The 24,420-nt window shown below is 41.1% G+C and overlaps 3 protein-coding genes across 12 annotated transcripts; 1 reads left to right on the top strand and 2 right to left on the bottom strand.

Annotated features, from left to right (window-relative positions):
• Nucleotides 1-989: 989 nt before the first annotated feature.
• On the top strand, nt 990-13,655 carry LOC116845393 (protein decapentaplegic). Of its 8 annotated transcripts, none has more exons than XM_032818034.1 (6): nt 990-1,435; nt 3,027-3,151; nt 3,393-3,713; nt 3,821-3,930; nt 6,106-6,500; nt 10,517-13,655. In XM_032818034.1, exons 5-6 carry the CDS (start codon nt 6,137-6,139, stop codon nt 11,365-11,367), a joined length of 1,215 nt encoding a protein of 404 aa, XP_032673925.1. In that variant the 5' UTR covers nt 990-1,435; nt 3,027-3,151; nt 3,393-3,713; nt 3,821-3,930; nt 6,106-6,136; the 3' UTR covers nt 11,368-13,655. The 8 variants fall into 8 exon arrangements, with proteins under 8 accessions (XP_032673925.1, XP_032673914.1, XP_032673894.1 ...); XM_032818023.1 differs by having other exon boundaries at nt 3,027-3,227; XM_032818003.1 differs by lacking the exon at nt 3,393-3,713.
• An 86-nt stretch (nt 13,656-13,741) lies between these two features.
• LOC116845386 (protein fem-1 homolog B) lies at nt 13,742-19,454 on the bottom strand. Of its 2 annotated transcripts, XM_032817987.1 has the most exons (11): nt 18,727-19,454; nt 17,901-17,969; nt 17,792-17,818; nt 17,497-17,724; nt 16,958-17,298; nt 16,700-16,860; nt 16,320-16,624; nt 15,972-16,201; nt 15,765-15,881; nt 14,678-14,784; nt 13,742-14,577 (listed from the first exon to the last, which is right to left on the bottom strand). In XM_032817987.1, exons 1-11 carry the CDS (start codon nt 18,871-18,873, stop codon nt 14,420-14,422), a joined length of 1,890 nt encoding a protein of 629 aa, XP_032673878.1. In that variant the 5' UTR covers nt 18,874-19,454; the 3' UTR covers nt 13,742-14,419. The 2 variants fall into 2 exon arrangements, with proteins under 2 accessions (XP_032673878.1, XP_032673870.1); XM_032817979.1 differs by having other exon boundaries at nt 17,497-17,714; nt 17,792-17,969; nt 18,727-19,445.
• A 405-nt stretch (nt 19,455-19,859) lies between these two features.
• LOC116845415 lies at nt 19,860-23,070 on the bottom strand. 2 transcript variants are annotated; one of them, XM_032818089.1, is made up of 7 exons: nt 22,695-23,070; nt 22,337-22,544; nt 22,182-22,258; nt 21,916-22,066; nt 21,478-21,832; nt 20,627-21,397; nt 19,860-20,537 (listed from the first exon to the last, which is right to left on the bottom strand). In XM_032818089.1, the coding sequence occupies exons 1-5, from the start codon at nt 22,815-22,817 to the stop codon at nt 21,582-21,584; spliced, it is 810 nt and encodes a 269-aa protein (XP_032673980.1). In that variant the 5' UTR covers nt 22,818-23,070; the 3' UTR covers nt 19,860-20,537; nt 20,627-21,397; nt 21,478-21,581. The 2 variants fall into 2 exon arrangements, with proteins under 2 accessions (XP_032673980.1, XP_032673972.1); XM_032818081.1 differs by having other exon boundaries at nt 22,695-23,067.
• Nucleotides 23,071-24,420: the final 1,350 nt, after the last annotated feature.

The following is a 24,420-nucleotide window of genomic DNA, read 5'->3' as shown; positions in this document are numbered from 1 at the left end:
AGAACGAGCGAGGGGCACGACGACGTGTTCCACGGAAGAAACAAGGACGAGCGACGTTGCACAGGAGCGTCGTCGTAGCGATGCGAAAAACGCGTCGTTCCCGAAGGCGGGGAAGGGAGCGGTTTGCATAGTCGTTTTCAGGAAATCGGCACCTTTTCGCTACCTTCCTGTCCGGCATCACACGAGACATTGGGTATGTCGCTGATCATCTCGCAAAAAAGAATAACAGACGAGAAACTTAGCGAAAACGGCGGATCGAGCGCGCGAAGCGCGTCGCTCCTGAAGTCGGCTGTTCGCGGAGAGGGGGACGCGCGGTAGAAAAGGAAGGGCCAGTGGAACGGAGCGCGCTGGATCGGGGTCCGAGAGCACATACGTTCGACGCGGCCTTGCCCAGAGCTCCTCTCGCGATAGTTCTCCGTTCAATCTCGGCTGTGCGTTATCCACCGAACGTGGGAGATCGGGAGAGTAGTAGTCGTCGCGATTACTCGCCGTGGAACTTGGCGACACGCAGTCTTCATCGATATCTCTCGTGCCGCCCGTGTAATCGTCGCTCTTCCTTATCCACGAGAACGAGAAGAGGGTGCTAACCGGGAACGAGCCGTCAACAACGTTGGAGGAAGGAAAAGGACAGCGGCGACAGTAGCAGGGAGGAGGAATATCCGTGCATACGTGCGCATCGGCGTGGAACTTGGCGGGGCCGGATTCCGTGTGCCCTGTGCGTGCGCGTTCGTGCGTCGTGCGTGCGTACGTACGCGCGTCGTGCGTGCGTGCGTGCGCGCGCGCGCGCGAGGACCTGTTGATAGGTTGCGCGCAGGTGTACGAAGAAGGTCCCTATCTCCCCTCTCTCCCTGCCTGCACCCGTCAGCCGTCAACAACGACTACTACTACTACTACTACTACTACTACTACGACGACGACGACGACGACGACGACGGCGACGACTGCGAGAAGACACACACCTGGTTCACAGAACTCTGACCGCCTGCTGATCGCTGGAGCGGTGTGCCTCTCCGATCGATCTCATTGGGTCCAGATGCCGCGGCTCACGAGGCCGTATATGGTATCGTGAGGAAAAGAACGTATCTACGAAGGAGAGTAGCGTAACAGTCGTCGCAGGACGAAAAGCATCGCCGTCGCAACCGTCGTCTTGGTCGCTACCTCCTCGTTTCCCTCCTCGAGTGCCCCTGCCCGTTCCTTCTCCTTTTTCTTCCCGCCTCCCCCTCCCTTTATTCCCGTATTCCACCTCCTTGATCGCGCGCGAGCAGACCGGCCGTCGCTGGACACCGGAGAGTGCCCTCCTGGTTTTTGCGTTGTGGACCGTGCGCGCGCGCGCGCGCGTGCGAGAGTGGTGCCAGTGTGAGGTTACGCGTGGTACAGTCGTGGGGCACCGTTGAGATGCCGTGGCTGCTCGAACTACGGACTCGTGATTAGTTAGGTGAGCAAGGATTCTTGTCTTTTCTCTTTCTCTCTCTCTCTCTCTCTCTCTCTCCCCCCCTCCCTCCCTCTATATCTATCTATCTATTTGCCTCTCCCTCTCTGTTTATGAGCGTTTCTCTCCGTCCTGATCCCCGCGTATCTCTCTCTCTCTCTCTCTCTTTCTCTGCATCTCGCTCTCTCTTGTTTTTTTTTATTTCCCAATATCTGTCCATCTCTCTCTTTCTTTCTTTCCGCTCCGCGAGGCGCGCGAGTGCGCCGCGAGATTCCTTCTTCTATTTCCTTTCTTTCCAATTGGCGTCCCACCGCTCTACTCTCCGACCCACTTCTTCCTCAACCTCAACCGCCGTTCGCGCTCATTGTCGCCGTCGCTGCCGTTTGCCGTCGCCTGGCCCGATTATTTTAGACGATGACGTGCCTACGCTGTATGTGACTCTCTCGCGCGCGCTTCGGAGCACACACCGCGCGCGCCGCTCCGCGCCGACCTTATCCTTGTATATTCCAGCGCGCCGCATTCCAGCGGCGCGCTCGGTAGCGGCATGCGCGCGCGCTAGCGAGCGAGCGAACGCGCGAACGCCAATGCAAATCCGTCCATCTCCGCCCGCCCGCGTCGCGGATGCTGTTTCCAGGTGGAGGAGCGCGACGCGGAGAGCGCCTAGTTGTTTACGCATCGTCGACGACGTGTGTTCGCCATCGCCGTCGATGACTCGTGGTCGCGCAACTGCGAGTACTTTCCTACGTTGAGAGCACATTGCCCATCAACGAGCCAGCCGTGTCCGCAGCTCGCGGTGCTCGCTCGCTCGCTCGGTGGTCGTGCCAACCGCGCGGGTGGTCCCACGAGAACGTTCATAAGCTCGGGATATATTTTCCCCGTCGAGAGCTCGCGCTGAGAACAGCATACCTGACCGGAGGTCAGGCCGTTATCTATCGTCGACGACGAGGGTCGACGACGAAATGGGCGACCAAGGCGCGTTAAAGGCACCTTCTGCAAACGCGCCCACACGATAATGCACCGCAAGGAATGCAAGCGTGACGAGCCTTTTTCCGCGCGAATGCGTCCATCGGTAAATTCATTGTCCTTGAAAAAACAAGTTGGTCGCGCTACGAGAGAGGCGTTGGAAGAAAGGATCTGGATATTATTACTTAACGCGCAACGAGAGTCTCGCTCTCTCGGGTGCTCGCGCGTTCCCGCTGCCGCCGTGCCACCGCCGCCGCCGCCGCCGCCGCCGCCGCCGCCACCGCCGCTGTCGCCGCGCGGTCCCGAGAGAGCCAACGCGCGCGCGAGAGGCGGCGGCGGCGGCGGTAGCAGACAGCTTGGCTCTGCCTTGGTCCCACCAACCTTTCTGCCCCGTCTCTCTGCTCCTTCGTACTGCCAGGGCCGCACGAGAGGTCCGCGCGCGAGCCCTCGTGTGTCGCGGATGAGCCGGAGCGTTGCAAACCGCCATATTGTATCCCGCTGTCATCCCTCCGCTGAAACACGCGAGAGGAAGGACACGTAATCGGACTTTAATGAATCTTTTTGATCTCCGCGGTCGTTAATTCACCTCGTCAACTGATTACCCTGACTAACAACGCGTGATGATGCTTTTCAGCGGATGAATGGCGGTACGGTGCTTGCGAAGAGGGAGAGAACGAAGATGTAGGCCGAAGTCATCCTAATTGCTCCCCGCCTTCTTCTTGTCCTTGCTTTGTGACTTATCTGACTAGTGGCAATAAGGTAATTATTGCACAGATGGCAATCTTTTCATGCACATCATTCGGAAATCGGATCACGCGCGTTCCTGGAATTCCAGGTAACATAGAACATCTTAACATTATCTTGAATGTACTCAAGACGTTCTAAGATATTCCCCAGGAATGAATATCTTAGGAGGCCTTAGACTCGTACAGGACGATTCTTGGATGTTTTGCGTTGTCTGAGATAGTTGACGAAAAGATAACTAATGGAAAATTTTCAGAACGGAATACCACGTATTCTTCAAATACCTGCCAAAAATTCTGTCGGGAAAAGAAGCGAAGGCTGAGCGAGGAAGATAATTTGATACATATACCAAGTTCAACGTGGTGCGGAAGAAAGCACCAGCGCATAGAGCACGCGTGCGATGTTTCTCGGAACAGAATTATTAGAATTAATTAACTCGCGCGTATAGCATCGGCATTAATGGGAATACCGAGAACTCGTCCCGCGACGTTGTCATGCGTTCGTTTTATAGAACCGACAGAAGGAAAAGACGCGTGTTCAATTATAAGGAGTGCTATTTTGTCAATAATGTATCCCTGTGCGTTCCGGTGCATTCATTAATTATGCATTATGATTTATTCAAACGGCCACGCGCATTCTCTATCCGATCTATAAAGAGCTTCTCTCGTGCTTTTTTATTCACAGATTGATCAGTTTCAATTGAGGATTCCGTAGACCGTAACAGACCGGAAAAAGCAACTACTTCGTTACTTTAGTACTTTCTTCTGTGATACAAAGAGAGAAAACTCACGGAGGTAACGTCCCAAAGTTTGACTTTACGCCAGTATAATTCCGCTCGTGTACACGCGTGTTTTATCACCGATTCATGCGATTTTTCCGCGCAATGACTAACATCGTATAATATCCAAGCAGGTCTTCTTTACGTACTGCTTTTCTTCCGTTTCGAGTCTGGCGATCGCGCTGGAATCACGGATTCACGTCGACGTTTGTTTTAGCGTAACGCTAAACAGGAAGGCATTCACCGGGCTTAGCATTTTACACTGAATGAAACCGAGAGTGGAACACATATCCGCTTAATGTCCACCGATAACGGCCGCGAGCGAACGAGCGAGCGAGTCACGACGGCATAAATATTCCGCCTTTGAGAAATACGCGCTGAAAATCGCGGATAAAACCAGTTTCGTCCGCCGCGGACGGAACTCTACCGTTAATGCAACGCAGCAAGTGTGTCATGAGACAACATTGTTCGATCAATTCCGAAATTACACGCCGCAGTCGTAACGGGCTGACGGTTACGCTCCAAATAGCAAAGGCGGGTCGCGTTACGTCGAGGCGTTCCACGCCTCGCGGCCTTTTTAGAAGGTAACTTTGTTGTAAACAAATCTCACACGTTCCGGTGATATATGCGTGTCGGATGTGTGACAAGCGAGAGTTCAAATAACGAAGAAGATAGACCGAGTCGGTCTCACGTCTCGTGATACAGATATAGCTGCCGCGACCGTTATGAACAAACGAACGTATCTCTCTGTCTTTCGTTAATTCGAGTTGTCCGATCAGTCCTTCTTCCGAGAGACTCCGGAGATATTCGTCGAATTACCCTTTATAAGATCGTAAAAAAAGACACTCTATGGTCGGAGAATAAGAGAAAGCGATTACTTTGGGACAGAAGGCTGATTCGACGAATTCCTCCGCATCCATTGGCGGGCCCAGGCACCGAGGACCCGTGGAATTGGGTCCTGGGGGCTTGATATTCCTCGCCTTATGCTGACTCAGGGAAATTATGCGAGTATCGTCGAGCGAAATTTCCGAGAGGATTCGCTGCGCCAACCTTGCTTCAAACGTAAAAGTCGCGAAGGAGTTTAAGGTCACTTAACACGACTGTCATTGCGTTCGTGTCCATGTAAAGTTGATCCGTGTAACGTGTCAATTTACCCGTGTATTACGAATGAAGCAACGAAGGAATCCGACGAACTCACTAGAAATCGGTCTAAGCTGACCGATTACCTGAAAATATCAGTCGAGATAATCTATCTACCTGCCGTAGAACTGTACCTCACGGCTTCGCGTTGGTTATCTCGAGTACAGTGCATCCTTAAGGACTGACTAATGTATCTTTAGAAAAGGTTGCTCAATCTGTGTTCCCTCCAATTCGTCGGGCCAGACCGCATTTCTTTAATGAACTCCTCAGTCTCTGCTCTCAGTCAACCATCGTCCTCCGTAGGTAAAAGGTGCCTTCTTAAGTACCACTCGTGACCCCTACTAGGGACCCACTTAAAACAAAAAAGTGAGGAGTAAGGAATTCGAGTTGTTCACTGTGGAAATTGTGTACTCGTTTATAATAATAATAATAATCACAGTATCTCTCTTGGTGTCGCGAATTCACAAAAAAGAAAATAATTAAGAATAAATAAAAGAAGAGTCCACAAGAGTCAAGCGTTGAAAAATTGTGAGCAAAAATAAGAGGAAGATGTCAGAGTTTCATATATATTATATTAAAGTGAAGCACCCTTATGTTTTGCTTTAATGAAATCTAATTCTCTCTCTCTATTTTAACAATTTTCCAGTACTTGGTTCTTATATGTCCTTCTTTTACCTATTCTTGATCATACAGCCTTTATATAATTTCATTTGGAAATAATTAATTTCAATTAATAAATCTTACACAGACACTAATCGTCTTCAGTGATTTGCGGTATGGCAACGACGAGATTTTATCCGCCAATTTGCGACATTTAAATTTGAATTTTAAAGTCTCTCTTAGTGAAGAAAACGTTTATAAATTTTGTTGAGGAAATCATAAGGATACGAGACATCCGCGACCTCGCGTTTGAATCTTTATTAGGAGTGTTAGAATTCACGAATTCTAGAGTCTCCTCGATACTATAGAATCTAATTTACATGAGATATCAATTCACCGACGTCACGAGAAAAGGAATCTCTTTACACATTTCTCTCGTGTATGCTTTCAGGGAGGTAACGTCAGTGAGTGACGACGTCACGATGCGCATGTCGCCGCTACCGAGTCTAGTGCTCGTGGCAGCAGTCGCGCTGCTAGCAATTGCGAATGCTAACACAGAGACTCTCCTACGCATCGACTCGAACACGACCGTACCGTCGTCATCGTCGTCATTGTCGTCGTCGTTGAATCACATCACGAAGCGCGACCAGGTGATCGCCGGAATAGAGGCCAGTCTGCTCACCTTCCTGGGCCTTTCCAAGAGACCCAAGCCACAAGGATCGACTTATATACCGGAATCACTCAGGAAGCTGTACAACATTCAGAACAGCATCGGCACCGCGGACATCGCGAAGCCGGGCATTCACGCGCGATCGGCCAACGTCGTTCGCTCGTTTTACCATGTCGGTGAGTGGGCTTGTAATTCTGTAGCCGCGCGGTGTCTCGCTTCGAGAGGGAACGCGCGAGGGAACGAGATACCTACGTACGCAATTACCTCAGGAATAAACTCGAGACCTTAGCTGCTCGCGACTTGAGGACGGCCGATGAACGTTACACACGTGCGTTACATACCGCATTCTCGTTCAACGATGTAAAACGCTCCGTTCGCGTCTCTTGGCTCTCCTCGTCTTCGCAACTTGCGTGTATCATTCATGAATCGTAAACTCTTACGACACAGATTATGTAAAAAAGCGTCGAATCACCGATTAATTGGTCGGCAGCGTTGTATCTTGATAGCAAATTTTATTGAATACGATATAGGTAAGATTATACGACAGGGTTAAAAACTCGGGCTGTTCGCTAACATTCTTTGTTTTTTCCTCTTCGGATTTCCGTCATTGATGTATGCTAATATGATGATACGTCGCACTTGAAGAATTAATCGTCGTCGGTATGCGTAAATAGACGCAAGAGGCATTATTATCATCATCATCATTGTACATTCGCGAATTGTGAATCACTGAGCGAGTGTCAACTAGCTCGGGAAGTTGCGAATCGTAATTCGAAAACTGGTTGGCGACTCTTTCGACTCTCAGTGAAAGTGCAGTAGTAGCTGTGTGCCCGTTATCAATCGTCATTCGTTCTACGTAGGCAAACGCAAGTGACAAATTCTCGATCGATCTAACTCAATAACTTCGTACATTTCTCACATATGAACAATGTTCATACGATAACGTCCGCGTAGATGTAGAATCTTGATTGATCGCAAGGCACTCGTAATGAGGATCATTTTACTGTACGATACATAGATTAGTCCTTTTTTCATTCGTGAATTTTGTCAGAATTTCCCGTTCACACAGTAATTTCGGGAAGGCATTAGCCTGCGGATTGCAAGTTTACGTTAAGCATAAGTGATATGATTAACATAATTGACGTAATTGTAGGCATTAAGGTTTATTCCAAGCCGTTGTTGTACAGGAAATTATTCTCTTTTCTGTAAAAGGATCTGCACTCGCATTGTGTACAGCTTGGAGAGTGTGCGACGCTTTTTATTTTTCGTAACGATATCGCTCACTTATTCTTGTTAACGATAAATGTACTCTAGTATTTTTATTTCTATGATATTGGAATAACATATTTTCTGTTTTTCTGAAGAGATACGTATGTATCTTTTTTTCTCTTCGTGTTATTTGAGATATTAGTCCGAGTGTTTTGCTTTCAACACACAGGATTCTATCGTTCTTTTACAAATTTAGAGCATACAGAGAATACGTTGCGTTCGCCCACCGCGTGAAAAGGAAAAGAAAGGCATCCGAACGATTTCATGGTTGTCCAACCGACAAAGGGCCCTCCCTTGGCCGCGCTGATTGCCGAGAACGTGCCGCGCCGGATCCCGAGTGTCCTACGGGGGATCTTAGAACAAAAAGAAGGAGTCACAGCTCCTTACACGCTCCGTCTCTCCCGCGGGGATATTATCGCTCGATGATGAGACCACCTTGGAATTTACCGAAGGAACTCTCAGAGAGCCGCCGCCAGGTACCTCTTGTTCTCTCTTTCTCTCTCTTGTGGGAGGTCCAGCTTCCGTCCCAATGATTCACATCCGGATTGTTAATCTAGACGAGTCGGCGTATTTCGACCGATTGTTCTCGAGACTGAATTCCGTCTCCTCTTCGCTGGACCTCGCGGGTAGGATCGGTATTCGGAGTCGCTGATTCCCTCGGCCGAGAGCACTGTGCAGAAAAGTAGAAGTATACGCGGGGGATGACATAACGTAGGAGAAAGTAGCGAGAGCAATTAAGGAGGATGCGTAATGGAAAGTGACCAGGCATCACGAGCTGAACCTGATGTCTGTCTCATCTCGTCTCGTCTTGTCTCGTCTCGTCTCGTCTCTACAGAGGCATTGTCCCGATAAAAGCACTCATCCTGCTCGGGACGATAGCTGAACGCCCGCCCGCTACGACGCGTTTTAAATTGACGCTTGTACGAAAGAAAAGTAACCGGGAGCGGAGTTGGTTGTTAGATTTCAACGATGTTATTTTGAGTGCCGCGAATGAGGAAAAGAGGAGACATGCGGTGTCTCTTTTGTGTCAACTACGACGCTTTTATTGTCGCAAACAAACCATCGGCGTCGTTTTTGCATGTCCTTGACACGCGAATCTGAACTCGTCGAGATAATACCGGTTTCTCGAACCCCGGAACCTAAAACGATGAGGTGACATCTGACGCAAAATGCGAGTTTGAAGCTTCTCCAAGAGTAGCCGATTCCGGCTGAGATTTCGGTTGAGATTTCGTTGTCTTCTGCATTTGGACATTACAAATGTTGCTGTTTTTAACTATATTTTCAGTAGGATTATTATATGGAGAGAATTTTATAGTAAACTTCATTAGTAGGAGTAAACTCTACTACTTAAGGTTCTGTAACCGAGGAACAGATCCTGCAGTAATTTACTCTATCCTTTCATTTCATATGCTACTTACATTTTAGAGACTGAAATGTACTATTAGAACACTTGGTTATGTTTCTAACGAAATTTGCTATATTTATAACGAAATTTATCATGTTGCTTAGCAAGATAGACCTTACTGACAGTCTTTTCCTTGACTACTAACAACGTAGTAAAATTGAGAAGAATTTATATGAAAAAAAAAAAAACTATAATATTCTTTCCGTGTACAAGCTGTTGTTCGGCACTCTTTGATTGTAAAAATCAATCTCTATGTATTACGATTGATAAGATATATGCCGAAGATTCAACAGAGGAATTCCGACGTATCGCGCTAATCGTGAACATCTACGAATAAAATGCGATGGATGGCACAGCTTGTAAGTGCGTCAGTGGCGAAGAATATGTTAAAAGAACGTGTTCGTGTTTTATTTTGTTTACAAACGGTACACACATCCGACGTTGTCAAGATACTGTCAAGATTACGTGTGCGCGCTATGGTGTAATGGCGAAAGAGCGTGGATGTTGCATAATTTTACATTATCTCGCATTACCGATTAAACTCGAGATATCGACTCTGTCGACCAACACATTTAGCAAGTAAGATTCGCATGAAATCAATCGTATTCAACGAATCATTCGATTCAACGTTTTTCTCCGAAAACGGTGAATTGAAATTAAAGGCGTCACTTCTGCACCCTCCCTTCGAACTCTACGTTGTTCGCTTTACTTCCACGGAAACTGCTAGATTCTGCGAGGCAGATGCATGTAACACGCTCGACGACCGTGTGTGCGCACATGTATGTGTTTAGGAGCGGCCCCGACGCTTAGAGAATTTACATATGTATATAACAACTGCGTTTAACGAGCGCACAATACGCTGCACACAATCCGTTGTTTTCGAGTCGTCCGAGGCACGCGCAACTGCGTCACAAACACACATAAAAACACATACCCATGCACGTTTGTAACGTTATTGGCTATTTTCGTAGAAGCGTAACTTAAATTACGCGCATCGCGCGAAGCATCCGTGTGGGTCACGCGAACGGAAGATTATATTCCGGCGACGCTCCTTATTAACGCGAATGTCGTGAGATAACGCACAAATGCGTCCGGATGGACGCCGGCGCTACGTCAGCAGAAAATTCAGCTGACTCTCTCTCTCTCTCTCTCGCACGCGCGTTCGAGGCAGGTCGAAATTTATTCTAATTTCGGTCTAGGAAAAATAACATGCTCGACAGCTTTACAAGAGGCGCTTAGAAATGAGTTTTGCTTACTTTTTGTTCGCCTCTTAACTGTTTGAAAACTAACAATGTGTGTTTCTCGTTCCGACATTGAGATACCATGAAAATCAATTTTCCGTCTCTTTAAGCGCGCTTTTCTAAAGAACGAGGCGCACCTGTTGCCAATCCGTTAAACCACGGTCCTTTGTCGCAGGTAGAACACCCGAAAAGAGGTTTGCCGCGCGCGCGCGGCCACGTATTGTCCGAAGCGGACCCTCTTTAGGAGCGCGTCTAATCGCTTATTGTCTCCTTTCAGAGAGTAAGGTGGATCAGAAGTTCCAGTCGCCGAACCAATTTCGGCTCGCTTTCGACCTCAGCAAAGTGCCCGACGAGGAAACCCTACAGGCGTCCGAGCTGATCCTGTCGCGCGTCTCAATGTCTGATATCGAGAACAAACATAAACCCGGTCGCGTGCTTGTATACGACATAGTGCGGCCCGGTGTAAAGGGTCAACGGCAGCCGATACTGCGGCTGATCGACAGCAAGGTGATCGATCTGACGAAGAACGCGACGGTGAGCCTGGACGTGCACCCAGCGGTGGTGAGATGGATGCAGAACCACCGCGACAATTACGGTTTGCTGGTGCACGTGACCGGACCGCATGTTCGTAAACGGGAGCATGTGCGATTGAAGCGCGCCGTGGATGAGCATGAGGACGCGTGGTCGATGAACCAGCCGATGCTGTTCGCTTACATGGACGATGGCCGCTATGAGATGGCGTCCGCGCATCAGATAATGGACCGACGGGCCAGACGTGCCGCATTGCGGAAGAATCGGCGGAAGGACGGCCGCGAGAATTGCCGGCGACATCCGCTCTACGTGGACTTCGCGGACGTCGGCTGGAACGACTGGATCGTCGCGCCGCCCGGATACGACGCCTTCTACTGCCACGGTGATTGCCCATTTCCTCTGGCGGACCATCTGAACTCAACGAATCACGCGATCGTTCAGACACTCGTTTACTCGACCAAGCCGACTATGGTGCCAAAGGCTTGTTGCGTACCAACCGCGCTCAGCTCGATATCTATGCTTTACTTGGACGAGGAGAACAAGGTGGTGCTGAAGAACTACCAGGACATGGCAGTTCTTGGGTGCGGTTGCCGCTAGGGGATCTATTTCTTCTTTCCGACGTCTCCGTGATGCCTCTTGGATACCTTGGCGACACGCTCGAGAGTGTCGCTTGTTGCTCGTCGTTCAGCTCGAAAGAGAAATGCGCTCGATGACACGGCGACGCAGCACGCACAAAGGATGAAGAATAAGAAGTACGAGGAAGTACGACGAGATATTTTTCCGCGCGCTCGCGGATTCCCGCGTACTCTCGGACATGTCTCTGTCGTCGCTATTTTTGTTGTGGATGTATCAAATAAAAGAGAAACAGAGTATATATAAAGAAAGTGTATGTCGTTTATACTTAAAAAAAGATAGATGAAGATATAGTGAAACAAAATTATCCACCACAGCGAGAGCAGCGACGAATGTCAAAGTAATTTCTTAGTAAAAGCGATAATCAGATAGATGTAATTGCGGACGGCACGTCTTGCGATTCCGATGGCACTCTGGCGCAATCTTAAATTTCCCTAGAAATTTATTGGCACGTCAAGATTCTTCGATCAGTTTTCGATTCCAACTATAGATGTTATGGTTATTGATACGTAGGTCGCGGTGTAATCAGTAGGACCTGCTCGAGATGACGAGATTAACTTCAACGAAAATGAACGAAAAAGTCTAATAATGCGAGACTTTGTTAACCTCTTCTAATCGTCATCTCGAGTTGAAAATTGCAGCCCGCGACATAATTAGAAGCAGCTTCTGCCGTAGATTATCGTCCGAGCCGATTGAGAACGCGATGATAAGAGCAGTAGCTTACGGTTGGATCCAATTGAGAAAATGACGGTGGGATTAACTCCTATCTAATGAATAGACGACGATCGGCAGGTCTAATTTTGCGAATTAATGTCCGCCCAGTTTACCTCCGCAAAATGTACATCATTCAAATCTCTTTGTGACGCGGAAGACAAGCACGATATGACAGGAGAGGATGAAGGAGGAGAGTGTATGTCACGCTACTACATTCCTCACACTCTTCTTTCACCAGTGATTCTCATATTTCCATACGGAAATGTTCACGTCTACGCGAAGACGACACTCTGGCACTCCTCGTCCTCTTCGAGCACTCGAAATGACTCTACTTCGCTTGAAAAGAAAAGGAACGCTCGACGGCGTCGTTTGCGTTCGCAAGGATTCAAGCTGCGTGTCGAGTCTGTGACTTTGAAGAAAAGTACGACAAAAACGGTCGATTAATTTTATCATAATGTATCCTCTCTAACAAGGCGAGTTGCGTCCAGCGATGAATGATACTATATAGTGTTGACGCAATTTAACTTCTTTCTATTTTTGTTTCTCTCTTCTCTTTTTTTTATATGCTCGCGTATTTCCGAATCCACACTTAGGCGCGTTATAGAGATTTTTCGATTTAAGTTTTTTCGTGAAAAGGGAGATGATAAGCGGCGTGGGTAACAACGCGATAGATAGTAGAGAACAAGAACACACGAAGTGATTTCGATTTTGGCGGAGATTGCGCATCACTGGTAACTACATTGCGAGAGAGACACACACACAGACACTGTAACACACTTCGGCGAGTAAGCATCGAGATCACATGTCGGAAATGCATAATTGACTAATAGTAACGTGTAATTTCGACGATATAGAAATGCCTTTTCTACGCGCTCGCTGGTGCGCGCACGCAGTAAGCTATCACCAATGCGGCAATGTCGATTATTCCGTATCGATAATGGCGTTCGTCGTGTAAATGAAAATACGTAAACTCCCGCAGTCGTTGGATCGCGTTAATGTTCGGATCTGAGCGATATCGCCGCACCAAACATTTCAAAAGAATTACAAAGAGACAAGGCAGACAAATTAGACGGACAGATCGGCGTGTCCGGTGCACACATCATCAACACATACTATTATATACCAGAAAGTGTATGATGTATTCTCTTTTTCTCCCTTACTGACAGACGCGAGAGTCAATGTATACATCTTATACAAATCCTGCCGCCACGAATAAATTGTGTACCTGCCTATTTGAGGATTACTCTATTTATTTTTCTTCTTTTTTTTTTGTTTCTTTTGCCAAAAGATCTTCAACACACGTGTATATTTGTACAGAAGTGTTAATTGATAAGCGAGCGCCGTTGTAAAATGTGTATAATAGGTAAAATAAACGAGTCTGTAAACAATTGTAAATAATACGTTGTAAAGTATTGTGTGCGTATGTATATTCTCGCATATTTTATCATTATTTTCTCTTCCCCACCCCCAATTCTCCCCACGACTGTATACAGAAAGATTGCATGTGTAAATATTAAATAAATTTGATATGGCAATCATACACCAGTTTGTAATCTTAACACCTATCCGGATGTACTTCTTGTTCATAGCGTATGAAATGTTCTCTAAATAAGAAACAACGCACTTTTCGAGTAACGCATCGTGTGCGTAAGATTCTTTATTTACACACACGTACACATCAACTAATCGTTGTTTGAAAAGCTCATAGTTTGATTTTATTTATCACAGGAATTACACCGTTAAAATTAAAAACTGCTCCAACTTCGACGGCGAATAATTTGAGTACACAACGGCCGCTCGTAATTTATAACGCATTTATCGCTCGTCACTTTTCATTCCTAATTCGGATTATTTGAAACTTCATAAAAACATAAATCCGAAGTGACTACGTAGCGATATTATTTATCGTCTGTAAAGGACAACGTTAAATACAAAAGAAAAAACGTAACTGTTTTAACAGACATTTTAACTTTAACTTAGACATCATTCTTGTTGGAAATGATGATTCTGTCAGAGAACCATTTTTCCTCGAAAGAACCTGTGTAACGCGCGTAAAAGGCAATTGTTTTGAACCCTATAATTATTCAACTGTATAAACAATAAGCAATGTGTATAAATCGCATGTCAGTATCTTTTGCGTGACATCTACGGAATTCTAAGCTTATGTATGTCGTACATACAAATTGCGATTGAGTGTGTATACGACATTCGATATTTTACATTATTTGTGGTATTTTTAGCATATTTTGTACAAGAATATTACAGGAAATTTCGATTCTTCATGGCAATTATCAAGTATTCGTCAACCTTGATTTAACCCAGGTCCATGCAACTCTATAAAGCTTTCCAGGCAACGCGGCACGTTACCGGTATAAGACAGGTTGTAAGCCTTCACAGCTTTAGCTGCCATACACATTAGAGACAATTTAGTTTGTGATCTCAATATTATTTCAGCTACGCCTGTAACACAAGTAGAATATTAGCCAGATAATTTGCGAATTCCGACATCGATGAGCTTCAGCATGATATTTGAATCTTTAATATTCGGTTGTAAATTTACCTGTGGTAACTGCATCGTACGGTGTGTGTCCTCTGTTATTTACAGTGTCCATATGCGCTCCAGCTTCTATAAGCTCCATTATAATTGAATGTAAAGTCGAGAAGTCGCTGAAAAATTTAGAAAATTATATTGAAATCTATATATGAAGTGTTAGAGGATTTAAGAAATGAAAGAATGAATTTAGGAAAGAAATAATTAAAAGGGAAAGAGATCTACAAAGGCAATGCAAAGAAGGCAGAATTGAAAACGCGAAATATAATAAAGATATAAGGAAATAAAAATCAATGAAAGAAGACCAAATTATTTTATGAAGAAAAATTTAGACAAGATTAAAAGATGAGGTGAGAGTCTTGGTTAAATTGAGGTGTGTGGCAATATGGAAGACATAAATAAATATTGGCTGGAAGAGGATAATAAGATATGTGTTTTTTCTGGGATAAGTCAGGATTCTACAAGACACTATATAGAGATATGTCAGCACACTAAAGACTGTTTTAAGGATTTAGGTATGGGTAGAGAAAAAAAATGTGAAAGAATGTGTGGGATGAGGAATTGGATGAGATCAAAGAAAATATAGTGAAAAAACTATGGAGGGAAAGAGAGAAGAGGTTGAAATAGATCAAAGAGAACAGGATAAATAAAAGATAGGCATGGTTGAATGAGATAAGCTTATATAAGATTAAGATCATTACTGTGAGTTTGAATAGAGTTAATTTAGGTATGTATAGATATAAGAATAAGTAGGTAGAGGAACGATTGGTAAGAAGAAATAGAGAGAGAGAGAGATATATATATAAAAGTATACGTAAAAATATAAGATATAACTTTTGTAGATTGTATAAAACGAAATAAGAATAGGACATACTATAATATATTGTGATTTAATAGGACAAGAAGTTTCGTTTTCTTTCTTCTTTTCACATAGGTCTTAGAATAAAAGGAATGGATGAATGAATGTGGTTAAGATATGATTGTAAACCAAGCCCCTTCTTGACAATGTAGCTGAAGTAAAATAAATATATATATTGAAATCTATATATATGTGTATAACTTTGTAAAAATACTATATCAACTCATTATAAAATACCTGATTGATTTACTGTAACCAACAATAATGTGTAGCGGCGTGTTTCTCTCATTGTCCATCGCGTTTACGTCGGCGCCACAACGAATTAATAATTTTGCCGTAGCCGCACATGGAAACCTAGAAATCAAACATGCAATTTGATTGAATAAAGTCTCAATATTAGAAATTAACTTTTCAATGCTATTCTCTCTTTCTTTCTCGACGTACTTGCAAACATCGTTAGTGTGAAAATCGTCAACGGGAGTTTCAGCATTCACAGCGAGATGTAATAGTGTCTGTCCGTCTTTCAAACACACCCGTAGCGCGCACAATTTATGCACTAAATGATGTGCTTTAGTCAAATCCGATTCGTCACATCTGCTTCCATTTAGCGTCATGAGTTTCGTCAAAACCGTTAAGATATATAGAGTCGTTGTAATATTCGACTCCATCTCTTCCTATGCAGATATTATTTCTAAATATGTAGAAATAGGTTTCTATGTGTGTCACATAATGAAAAAACGCACGATAGAGTATACGTTTGAAGTGGATAAAAATGTTTTTTACTGAACTTACAACATACTGGTCAATGTCATCCTTCATGTCTGGATTTTGTATCTTGGCTTTATTTTTGCTCAATTCAGTTATGCTTGCCTCCAGTACATTTAGCACTTGAGAAAAATCTAGATCGACACCTACGTGTATCATTTGTGAGAAGACTTGCGCGAATCGAAGGAGATCCGTTACAACGGTTATATTATTAAGCTGCCTTAATTTCAAGGCATGCAGCCACAAGTCTATGCATCTGTCGAATCTAGCGTTATCCGCGAATATAGCGCCTCTGAATACTATAGGATGTGTCAGTTCTGGATTGTGAAGGCCTGAAATAAGAAAATATTGAAAACGCATTACACACACACAAATAATATTATTTTAGCAAACGTGTGTATATCTACCTAATATTCTCTCCCGAATAGCAAGCGACTCCATGTGTATAGCATTAGGATTGTATTCAATACTTTCTAATCGTTCTAGCGTTTCGCATTCCTTCCAGTTATCATATGCTTTCACAGTTGAACCTAGTTGCTTATATACAATATTATTAGTATCGTTATACCTGGGACATAAGAAAAAATAACACAGATGTAACAAAAACTAGGTATCACAATTCGATAAAATAAAGGAATGCAGACAGTGATCAGCCTTTCCCTTACCTTAATTCCATTGCTTTGTACAGGTACTTATACGCCTTAGTTAGGCAATAACTATCCTTATCGTTAGCGTAAGATGCTCCGAGTAGCTCGTAAGCGTCTATTATCTCTTCTTTTGTCACTTCTTTCCTTTTCACCAAACACTCAACGACTTCTGCGCGCGTACGTTCAGCAGCCGCTATTAAAGGCGTCATGCCGCTCACATTTTTTGTCATTTTCGTATTGAACTTCAGCAATTCGTGAACAATCGTGGTGTGTCCACACTCGGCGGCAAAGTGTAACGCTGTTGCTCCACAATGCGCTTTCTGATTAGGATCCGCTCCTTTATCCAATAGGAAATTGACCTGAGACAAGATATAGAAGTTTTAGATAATAAAGATAAAGAAATATAAATAGACATAGAACGATAAGGTATATATATATATATATATATATATATATATATATATATATAATATATATATATATATATATATATATATATATATATATATATAACATCGCGAATTATATACAGTAATACATTTTCAAAGTATTCTTACAACATCAAGATGTCCTTTATATGCTGCAATCATGAGGCAGGTATTATTAAACTTATTAGAAATATTTATGTCTGCTTGGTGATCAGTCAAATATTTAACAATATCCAGACGACCGTCGAAACATGCTGCTCGGAGTGGAGTAGAATTAGTTTTTGTCGGATGATTCACATTTGCTCCTGCTTTCACAAGGGTCTTAACAACATTTAAATGTCCTGCTCCTGTAATCAACTTGTATCATAGACACGACAGAATTTATTATTGAAGCTTCATTTTCTATATTATTTTGTAATTGTACCTGCTGCAGCCCAGAGTGCACTAGCTCCTTCAATAACATATCCGTCAAACTTTACTGTTCCTTCTTGTTCTAAGTCAGGCTTAAATTTGTCTAATAGCATTCTAACTACCTTATCATGTCCATAACGTGCAGCAATTATTAAAGCTGTACACCTCTGTCCATCATCTTCTAAAATTTTCTGTAAATATAATTGTAAATATTTTGTTTCACATAAACTTCTACTATCTTAATTATATATTATAGCACAAATTGATTATATACTAAAGATACCCAGACTTTTATAGTTTACAAAAGTCTGATAATACCTATAATCAAATAAAATATTTCTTACTATAACAAAAACTTGGAACTATAAAATGTTTCATTACAAAAATAATTCTCTTTTTCTTTATTCATATATACATATATGTATATATATATATATATATATATATATATATACTATATCATTTATCTAAGCATGTTGCAAGTTGTCCTGAATAATTCTTTTTAGATGTGCTACAAACTCATGTAGGTTTTAGTGTCACTTATGTAATGACAATTTCTACAGATTTGTTATTAAAATAATTAATTCCTGAAATTATATATATAGATCTAATAATAATCTCAATTTATTATCAAATACAATCCCAAAATTATAGTGAAAGGTAAGACTCAATTAGAAATAAAGCTAGAAGTTGTGTACGCACAAGACAAAGAATATTTATGCATACAGTAAAATTTCCTATTCTTAATAGTTCTTTGTAGTTTTTTCTACATCAAAATAGATTTTGTCATATACTAATAGTATTAATAACTACTTATCATTTAACTGCATAAAATGTTCATCACATTGAGAATAGAATCACAGAATAACGCAATAGCTAATATTTATACCTGTGACTATAATCAACTGATATTTATATGAGAGATATGACGCAACGAGTGGGATTTACCTGGTTAATCAGATAATTGACGTCGGCATTCGATCTATCGTTGAGCAATGTATAAAGAGCGATCGCCATTCCGTCCCTTGCCGAATAATAAATTCGCTTGGCCAATGAATGTTGTAATTCGTCGATTATCTCGTTCGCGGTATCCATCGTCGCGTGCTCTTCGTCGCAGAACGTCCCGACAATAACCGAACAATATTAGCCAAAAACACCCAGGAACGTGGTAACCTCAAAACTCATGTTCTCCGCTGTTCGCGAGCGTAAGGAAAATACATCGCACGCCGCCGCCACACTCTATTTTAAGAGCGTTGCACGCGAAAATATATCAATTCCGGTGTAAAAATAACCGGAACAAAGCGTTTTTGCGCCGCGTACTCCTTTGTTGTCCCGACATCAATGTCAAGTGCTAAACGTGCCTCTCAAAAACGCAAAAAATCTTATTTACAATCGTCTGTCGCTTAATCGAGGAATAAACGCCTGCCCTCGAGCAGCTGATCATTCATTGCGTTCTATCTAACGCCAGTCTCTGTTGTTTATATTTGAAATAACGAACTCATTTCTCGTCTCGAGTAGGATACATATCAACGCATCATATGCGATAAATCGTAGTGTCGCAGTGACAAGTATTTCGCGGACTGCGTTGATTGGTATTTCGCAGTTCGCCCAACACGACCGACTTACAAACACACCAATAATATCGCGTCGTAGGGATGCGCTGTGCGGTTTTGCTGACGAAATCCGCGCGACAAATTAAAATGTTCGTGAGTCGCGCATTCTACATTCCGTTCTAGGAAGAAAGAAATATCTCTTGGCGATACACATCATGCACATATATATACATACACACACATATATATATATATAGCAGATAAATTCGTAGAATAATTTGAAATACACGTATGCAAAGCCAGCCAAATACACATCACGTCTGAAGTTAGACGCTACCGTGACTCAGATCGTCATGACGCGGCGGTGATTCGACAACTGAGTATCTCGCGCAAAAATTAAAAGGAATGCAGAATTTCAGACTCGAAAGTATATTTGGCATCGAATATGCTGCGTCTTGTTTTTGCTCATTGTAATTACGAATATATGTACACGAATATATGAATATAAATGTACACAAAGATCAAAGATATAGCTTCACAAAAATATATTTTTCTTAGAATCATCAATGAAAATATATAGCGTTACATTAGTGATACGTACATAATTTCTCTATTCATGTTAAGATAATACTATCAAACAGGTCACTTGAAGTTTTTAATATTAACGACAGTTTAGTCATTTTGCCGTGGATTGCTACGCGTATTTTTTATTTAATACTAGTAAATAAAATTAAAATTATTTACATTGTCACATTTCATCTCTTGTGACAAATGAGATTGGACGTGAAATATATGGTAAATTTTGTTATGAGGAATTGTGTTGTAAAATTTCTATAACGCGTAATGTTAGAATCACGCGATATCTAATTATAAATTATAAATAAATATTTTTACACATACTTGGTAATTTTTCCTACTGTTACACTACTGTATAAAAACAACCTTAAGAGGAGATCACACAAGTAATGTAAATAATATTATATACGTAATATAATATCATACTACTTCTTTTCTGAGAAAATACGTTTTCTTAGAACTTGCTCTATCTTTTGTTCAAAAAGACGCATAGTCTCATCGATGATCTGTTCAAACTTTGACATCACATCATGTATACTTGCATCAATCTTGACTTCAGGATTGGAGGTTTTACGATCTTTGGGAAAGTACATATTCGAGGCCTGCCGTAGTTTCTCTCGTGCATTAGACCTACACAAATAATATTGTATGATTATTTTTATCAGTAAATAGATTTAATATGCAATATTTATTCTTTAATTCTCATATAAAACTGATACCTTTCAAACAGCCAATTCGCATTCTTCGTTTGATGATAGTCTTGTTCTGTTGGGTCATTCTTAAATGAACGTCTATAACGGTCTTTATCGGACTTTGGTACGTGGTTTTTCATTTTAATTTGGGGCGATATATTCTTTTTAATTGGTTCATCAGAATTAAAATCTTTTTTGGTAGAACCATCTGACTTGAAATGGTTATTTGGCTTTGGTCCATTCACTTTGGTTTTATCTGCAGTCAATTTTCTATACTCTGATGTAGCTTCTGTGTTTTGTTTACTAATAGTCTCATCAAAACTATTGTTCAATATTTCATCTATACATTGATCTGTTTTAGTAGTTTGTGAATAATCATTTATTACTTTATCGCGACATGTTTCAGTATCAATTGTCTGAATATTCTTTCTCTCAAATTTTGTGTACAACATTGAATCATCAGTTTTTTTGGTCTGCTTCTTTACATCAATTGGCCTTGTATTTTCTTTTCTGCTTGTCTCTCTCTTTTTTTTACCATTGAACTTTATCGATGTATTTTTCGAGTGACAATAGTTGTAATAATTACTCAAAGACTGACTCTTCATAGTTAACCGTTTTAAGAATTCGTTATCATCAGGTAGCATATTTTTCAAGTGGCATAGTTTCTCATTTAATTTGTATTTCATTTTACTATACTTGTCATGTACATTTAACATTATGTTGTTTATTTTTCTTACTAGATCAGTGAAAAGCAAACGGGAAGTATGATGTATCTTATCAATGGCGTTTTGTAAAAACCTGATATATAACATAATTTTAATATGCAATAATTCATAATAAGAATGAGAAATTGTATGTCTTGTTAGATTTATACTTACTGTGCAGTAACAGGAACGTTCATATTTTGAGTATTATCATTAAATGATAAGAAAGTTTCATATAATATTTTTGTAGTGTTTACGATATCTAACGTCTTATTCATTTAATTTTTTAACAGATTACTGTTATTATAGATATTATTACTCAATAATGATAATACATTTAGAGATACTTGAAGATTATTCAATATATATGGATCATTATTAAAAGATTCCTCAGTAGATTTATATTTTTTATTAAAATAATTAATACTTTCCATAAGCTTCCCGCTTTCTAGAGGCTGCCAAGCATGATCTTTATTAAGTTTATTCTCAATTAGGATGTGGTCTTTAATTTTATTTAATGTTGTATTTACTAAAAATAAAAAATTTAATTGAGTCATACAAATTACAAAATATATAAGATATGTTAACAAAGTTCTAAAACTTTTAACTTACTTTCCTTGAAGATATTATTAATATTTTGACATTCAATTTGAAAATCTTTAATACCATTTCTATAGAGATTCATATCATCAGTAGCCAAAAAGTGGCCAAAAAGAATACCAATTATACATCCAAGTAGTATACAAGTAATCATGTTTAATATCTATATTCACATAAAAATATTTTAAATATAATATTCTATTTTTGTGAAAATACTAAACCAGCAATAATTTATAAAGCAGCAGGAACATAATCTCAAAATAATAATATATATGTACCTTCGTATTGTGTTCAAATTCATAATTTTGAAGAATGATTTCATCAACCACATCCTTTGATTTATACATATCGTGATCTAACAAAGTTAATTAAAAATTTTTATTAAAAATATCTATATCACTCTTTGTTATATCATTTTGTATATGATACTAACGATTGATTTTATTAACCATATCCTTAGATCCACATACATATATTTTGTTGTCTCGAGCAGTTGTAAAAAAATTTTGACAAGAATTATCTGTGTCACTTTCTGTTATGACAGATACATCATTGGATGTGTTGTCTGACTCTATATGTTCATGAATTATTTCAATGCCATTATTTGATATTTGTATATTTGGGTCTATCTGGTCTAAATCCTTTAAACATTAAAATATTTTAATATTCTGTTCATTTATTTCCTATATTGTTAATTCAACATTAATTATTAAGTTAATTAACATTCATGTATGTTTGGTATTAAAATTCTAAATATGCTATTTTGTGTCATATCAGATTGCACAATTCACCTCTTTAACTTCTGGTAACTGAGCAGTTTCAGTATCTTTGAATATTTGAGTAATTTTGTTTATTAGGACCCAAGAATTTTCATTTGTGTTTTCGCTTAATTCGTCTATATTTACGTTGTCCATTGTTTATCCTATGAAACACCTCCGACAATTCCTCTCGTCAAATATAATCAAATATAACCTCACTCGTGGAAAAGAATCGCGAAATTTATAGCTTGATAGTAGATTTGTTCGCGTTTGTTCGCATTGCTTGTACTTTTGACATTTTTATACTTAATGCCTAAGTACCTAATCTAAATGCAATGAGCGATATCCAATCGACGCGTTTAATGGCTTGGTTTACATCGTGCACTTGATGCGTACTAAATAGTAACTTTCTATTAGATAATTAGTAACTATCTATTAGATAATCTTAATATCGATGATATATATAAACAACGGTATATTAAGCTGGTATAATACTCATCAACAAAACGCATTGTATTGATAGAATGCGTCGCTGTTGATATGCATTGTCGATATTAAGATTATCTAATAGATAGTTACTAATTATCTAATAGAAAGTTATTATGTTTAGATGAACTAAAGTGCACGATGTAAACCAGGCCAATGAGCGATTATTGATTCTTACTGTTAGATCCTTAAATCTAGACCAATTACATTGACGAATTGCTCAACTGTGTGAACTGTTGAATTTGCTGAATGCAGCCATTGGCTGAACCATGGACATAGTATGCATAGACTCTGAATGCCCTATGTTCTGTCGTCTAATAGAATGAAGTCAATATCTAAAAAGAGAGCGAGAATAGAAGGGCTATAATTTTCTTTCTATTTTGTCACTTTTTAGTCGCGTGTGCATTCATTTCTCGTTTCCATAATATTAGAGCGCAACAGCACCCAGGGTGCAAACCCAGAAAACTGACCAATCAGAGTTGATTATTCTCCTTGTGTCCGAGGAATAATTGACTGTGATTGGTCAGTTTTTTTACGACTACGATTAAAATTTTTTACGGTTACGATTAAAATTTTTCTACGTGCAAAGGCCGTAACTTATTGCTTTACAAATGGCGCCCAACCACAAGAAGTTATTCTTTTCAGTGGATTTCTTCTCAATTGGGGGACACGAATCAGGGCAGCAATCACGTAACTTCGAGCGGAACTTTTCACTTTTCATTTTTCGCTCTATCGATTTCACATGAACTTTTTCATTATTCACGCAATCAAGTAACTCTATGCACAAATCACTAAACATAGTTTCTATATGATTTCAATATCGGCCAAATCAGCTGTATCCATCGGCTGCAGAACTTTAAAAACATCGCTGTAACCTTACGACTGTTATGTTTCCTATATCTCATCACAGCAATAACATAATATATTCCGTATTCATCATGTCACTAGATTTTCACTTTTCCGCCATCAAGACTGCGCTCGGAAACGTCACTCGAGTATTCTCCCTCTCTTTTTATCTCACTCTTGTATTTCGCTCACTCAACAGCTATCGTCTAATAGTGTGCACACAGTATGCGTTTCCGAACGCAGCACAAGTTTGATGACGAAAAAATTCACGTGAAAAGTTTCACGTTTCCACGTTTCGCCGAGTTACGTGATCACGAGTTCACGTGAAACTTTTCACTTTTCACTTTCCATCCTACGGGAAAAGTTATATGATTGCTGGACTGCATCCATTTTTCAGGTAGAACTACGTTCCCTACGCCCATTTTCA

This window comes from Odontomachus brunneus, unplaced genomic scaffold (genome assembly GCF_010583005.1).
Source record: "Odontomachus brunneus isolate Ranch 3 - 2012 unplaced genomic scaffold, Obru_v1 Obru_scaffold_004, whole genome shotgun sequence".
Lineage (NCBI taxonomy): Eukaryota > Metazoa > Arthropoda > Insecta > Hymenoptera > Formicidae > Odontomachus > Odontomachus brunneus.
This window is presented reverse-complemented; position numbering and strand designations above follow the sequence as displayed.

What these genes read in the sequence shown, in the direction of transcription:
- LOC116845415 (XM_032818081.1), bottom strand. Translation starts at nt 21,581, where the DNA reads ATGAATAAGACGTTAGATATCGTAAACACTACAAAAATATTATATGAA. An exon ending in AACGTTCCTGTTACTGCACA is followed by an intron (nt 21,398 to 21,477) that starts GTAAGTATAAAT and finishes GTTATATATCAG; the next exon opens with GTTTTTACAAAACGCCATTG. An exon ending in GCGAATTGGCTGTTTGAAAG is followed by an intron (nt 20,538 to 20,626) that starts GTATCAGTTTTA and finishes TTATTTGTGTAG; the next exon opens with GTCTAATGCACGAGAGAAAC.
- LOC116845393 (XM_032818063.1), top strand. Translation starts at nt 6,137, where the DNA reads ATGCGCATGTCGCCGCTACCGAGTCTAGTGCTCGTGGCAGCAGTCGCG. An exon ending in TCGCTCGTTTTACCATGTCG is followed by an intron (nt 6,501 to 10,516) that starts GTGAGTGGGCTT and finishes GTCTCCTTTCAG; the next exon opens with AGAGTAAGGTGGATCAGAAG.
- LOC116845386 (XM_032817979.1), bottom strand. Translation starts at nt 18,873, where the DNA reads ATGGATACCGCGAACGAGATAATCGACGAATTACAACATTCATTGGCC. An exon ending in TACAAAGCAATGGAATTAAG is followed by an intron (nt 16,861 to 16,957) that starts GTAAGGGAAAGG and finishes CTTATGTCCCAG; the next exon opens with GTATAACGATACTAATAATA. An exon ending in CACACTAACGATGTTTGCAA is followed by an intron (nt 15,882 to 15,971) that starts GTACGTCGAGAA and finishes TTTGATTTCTAG; the next exon opens with GTTTCCATGTGCGGCTACGG.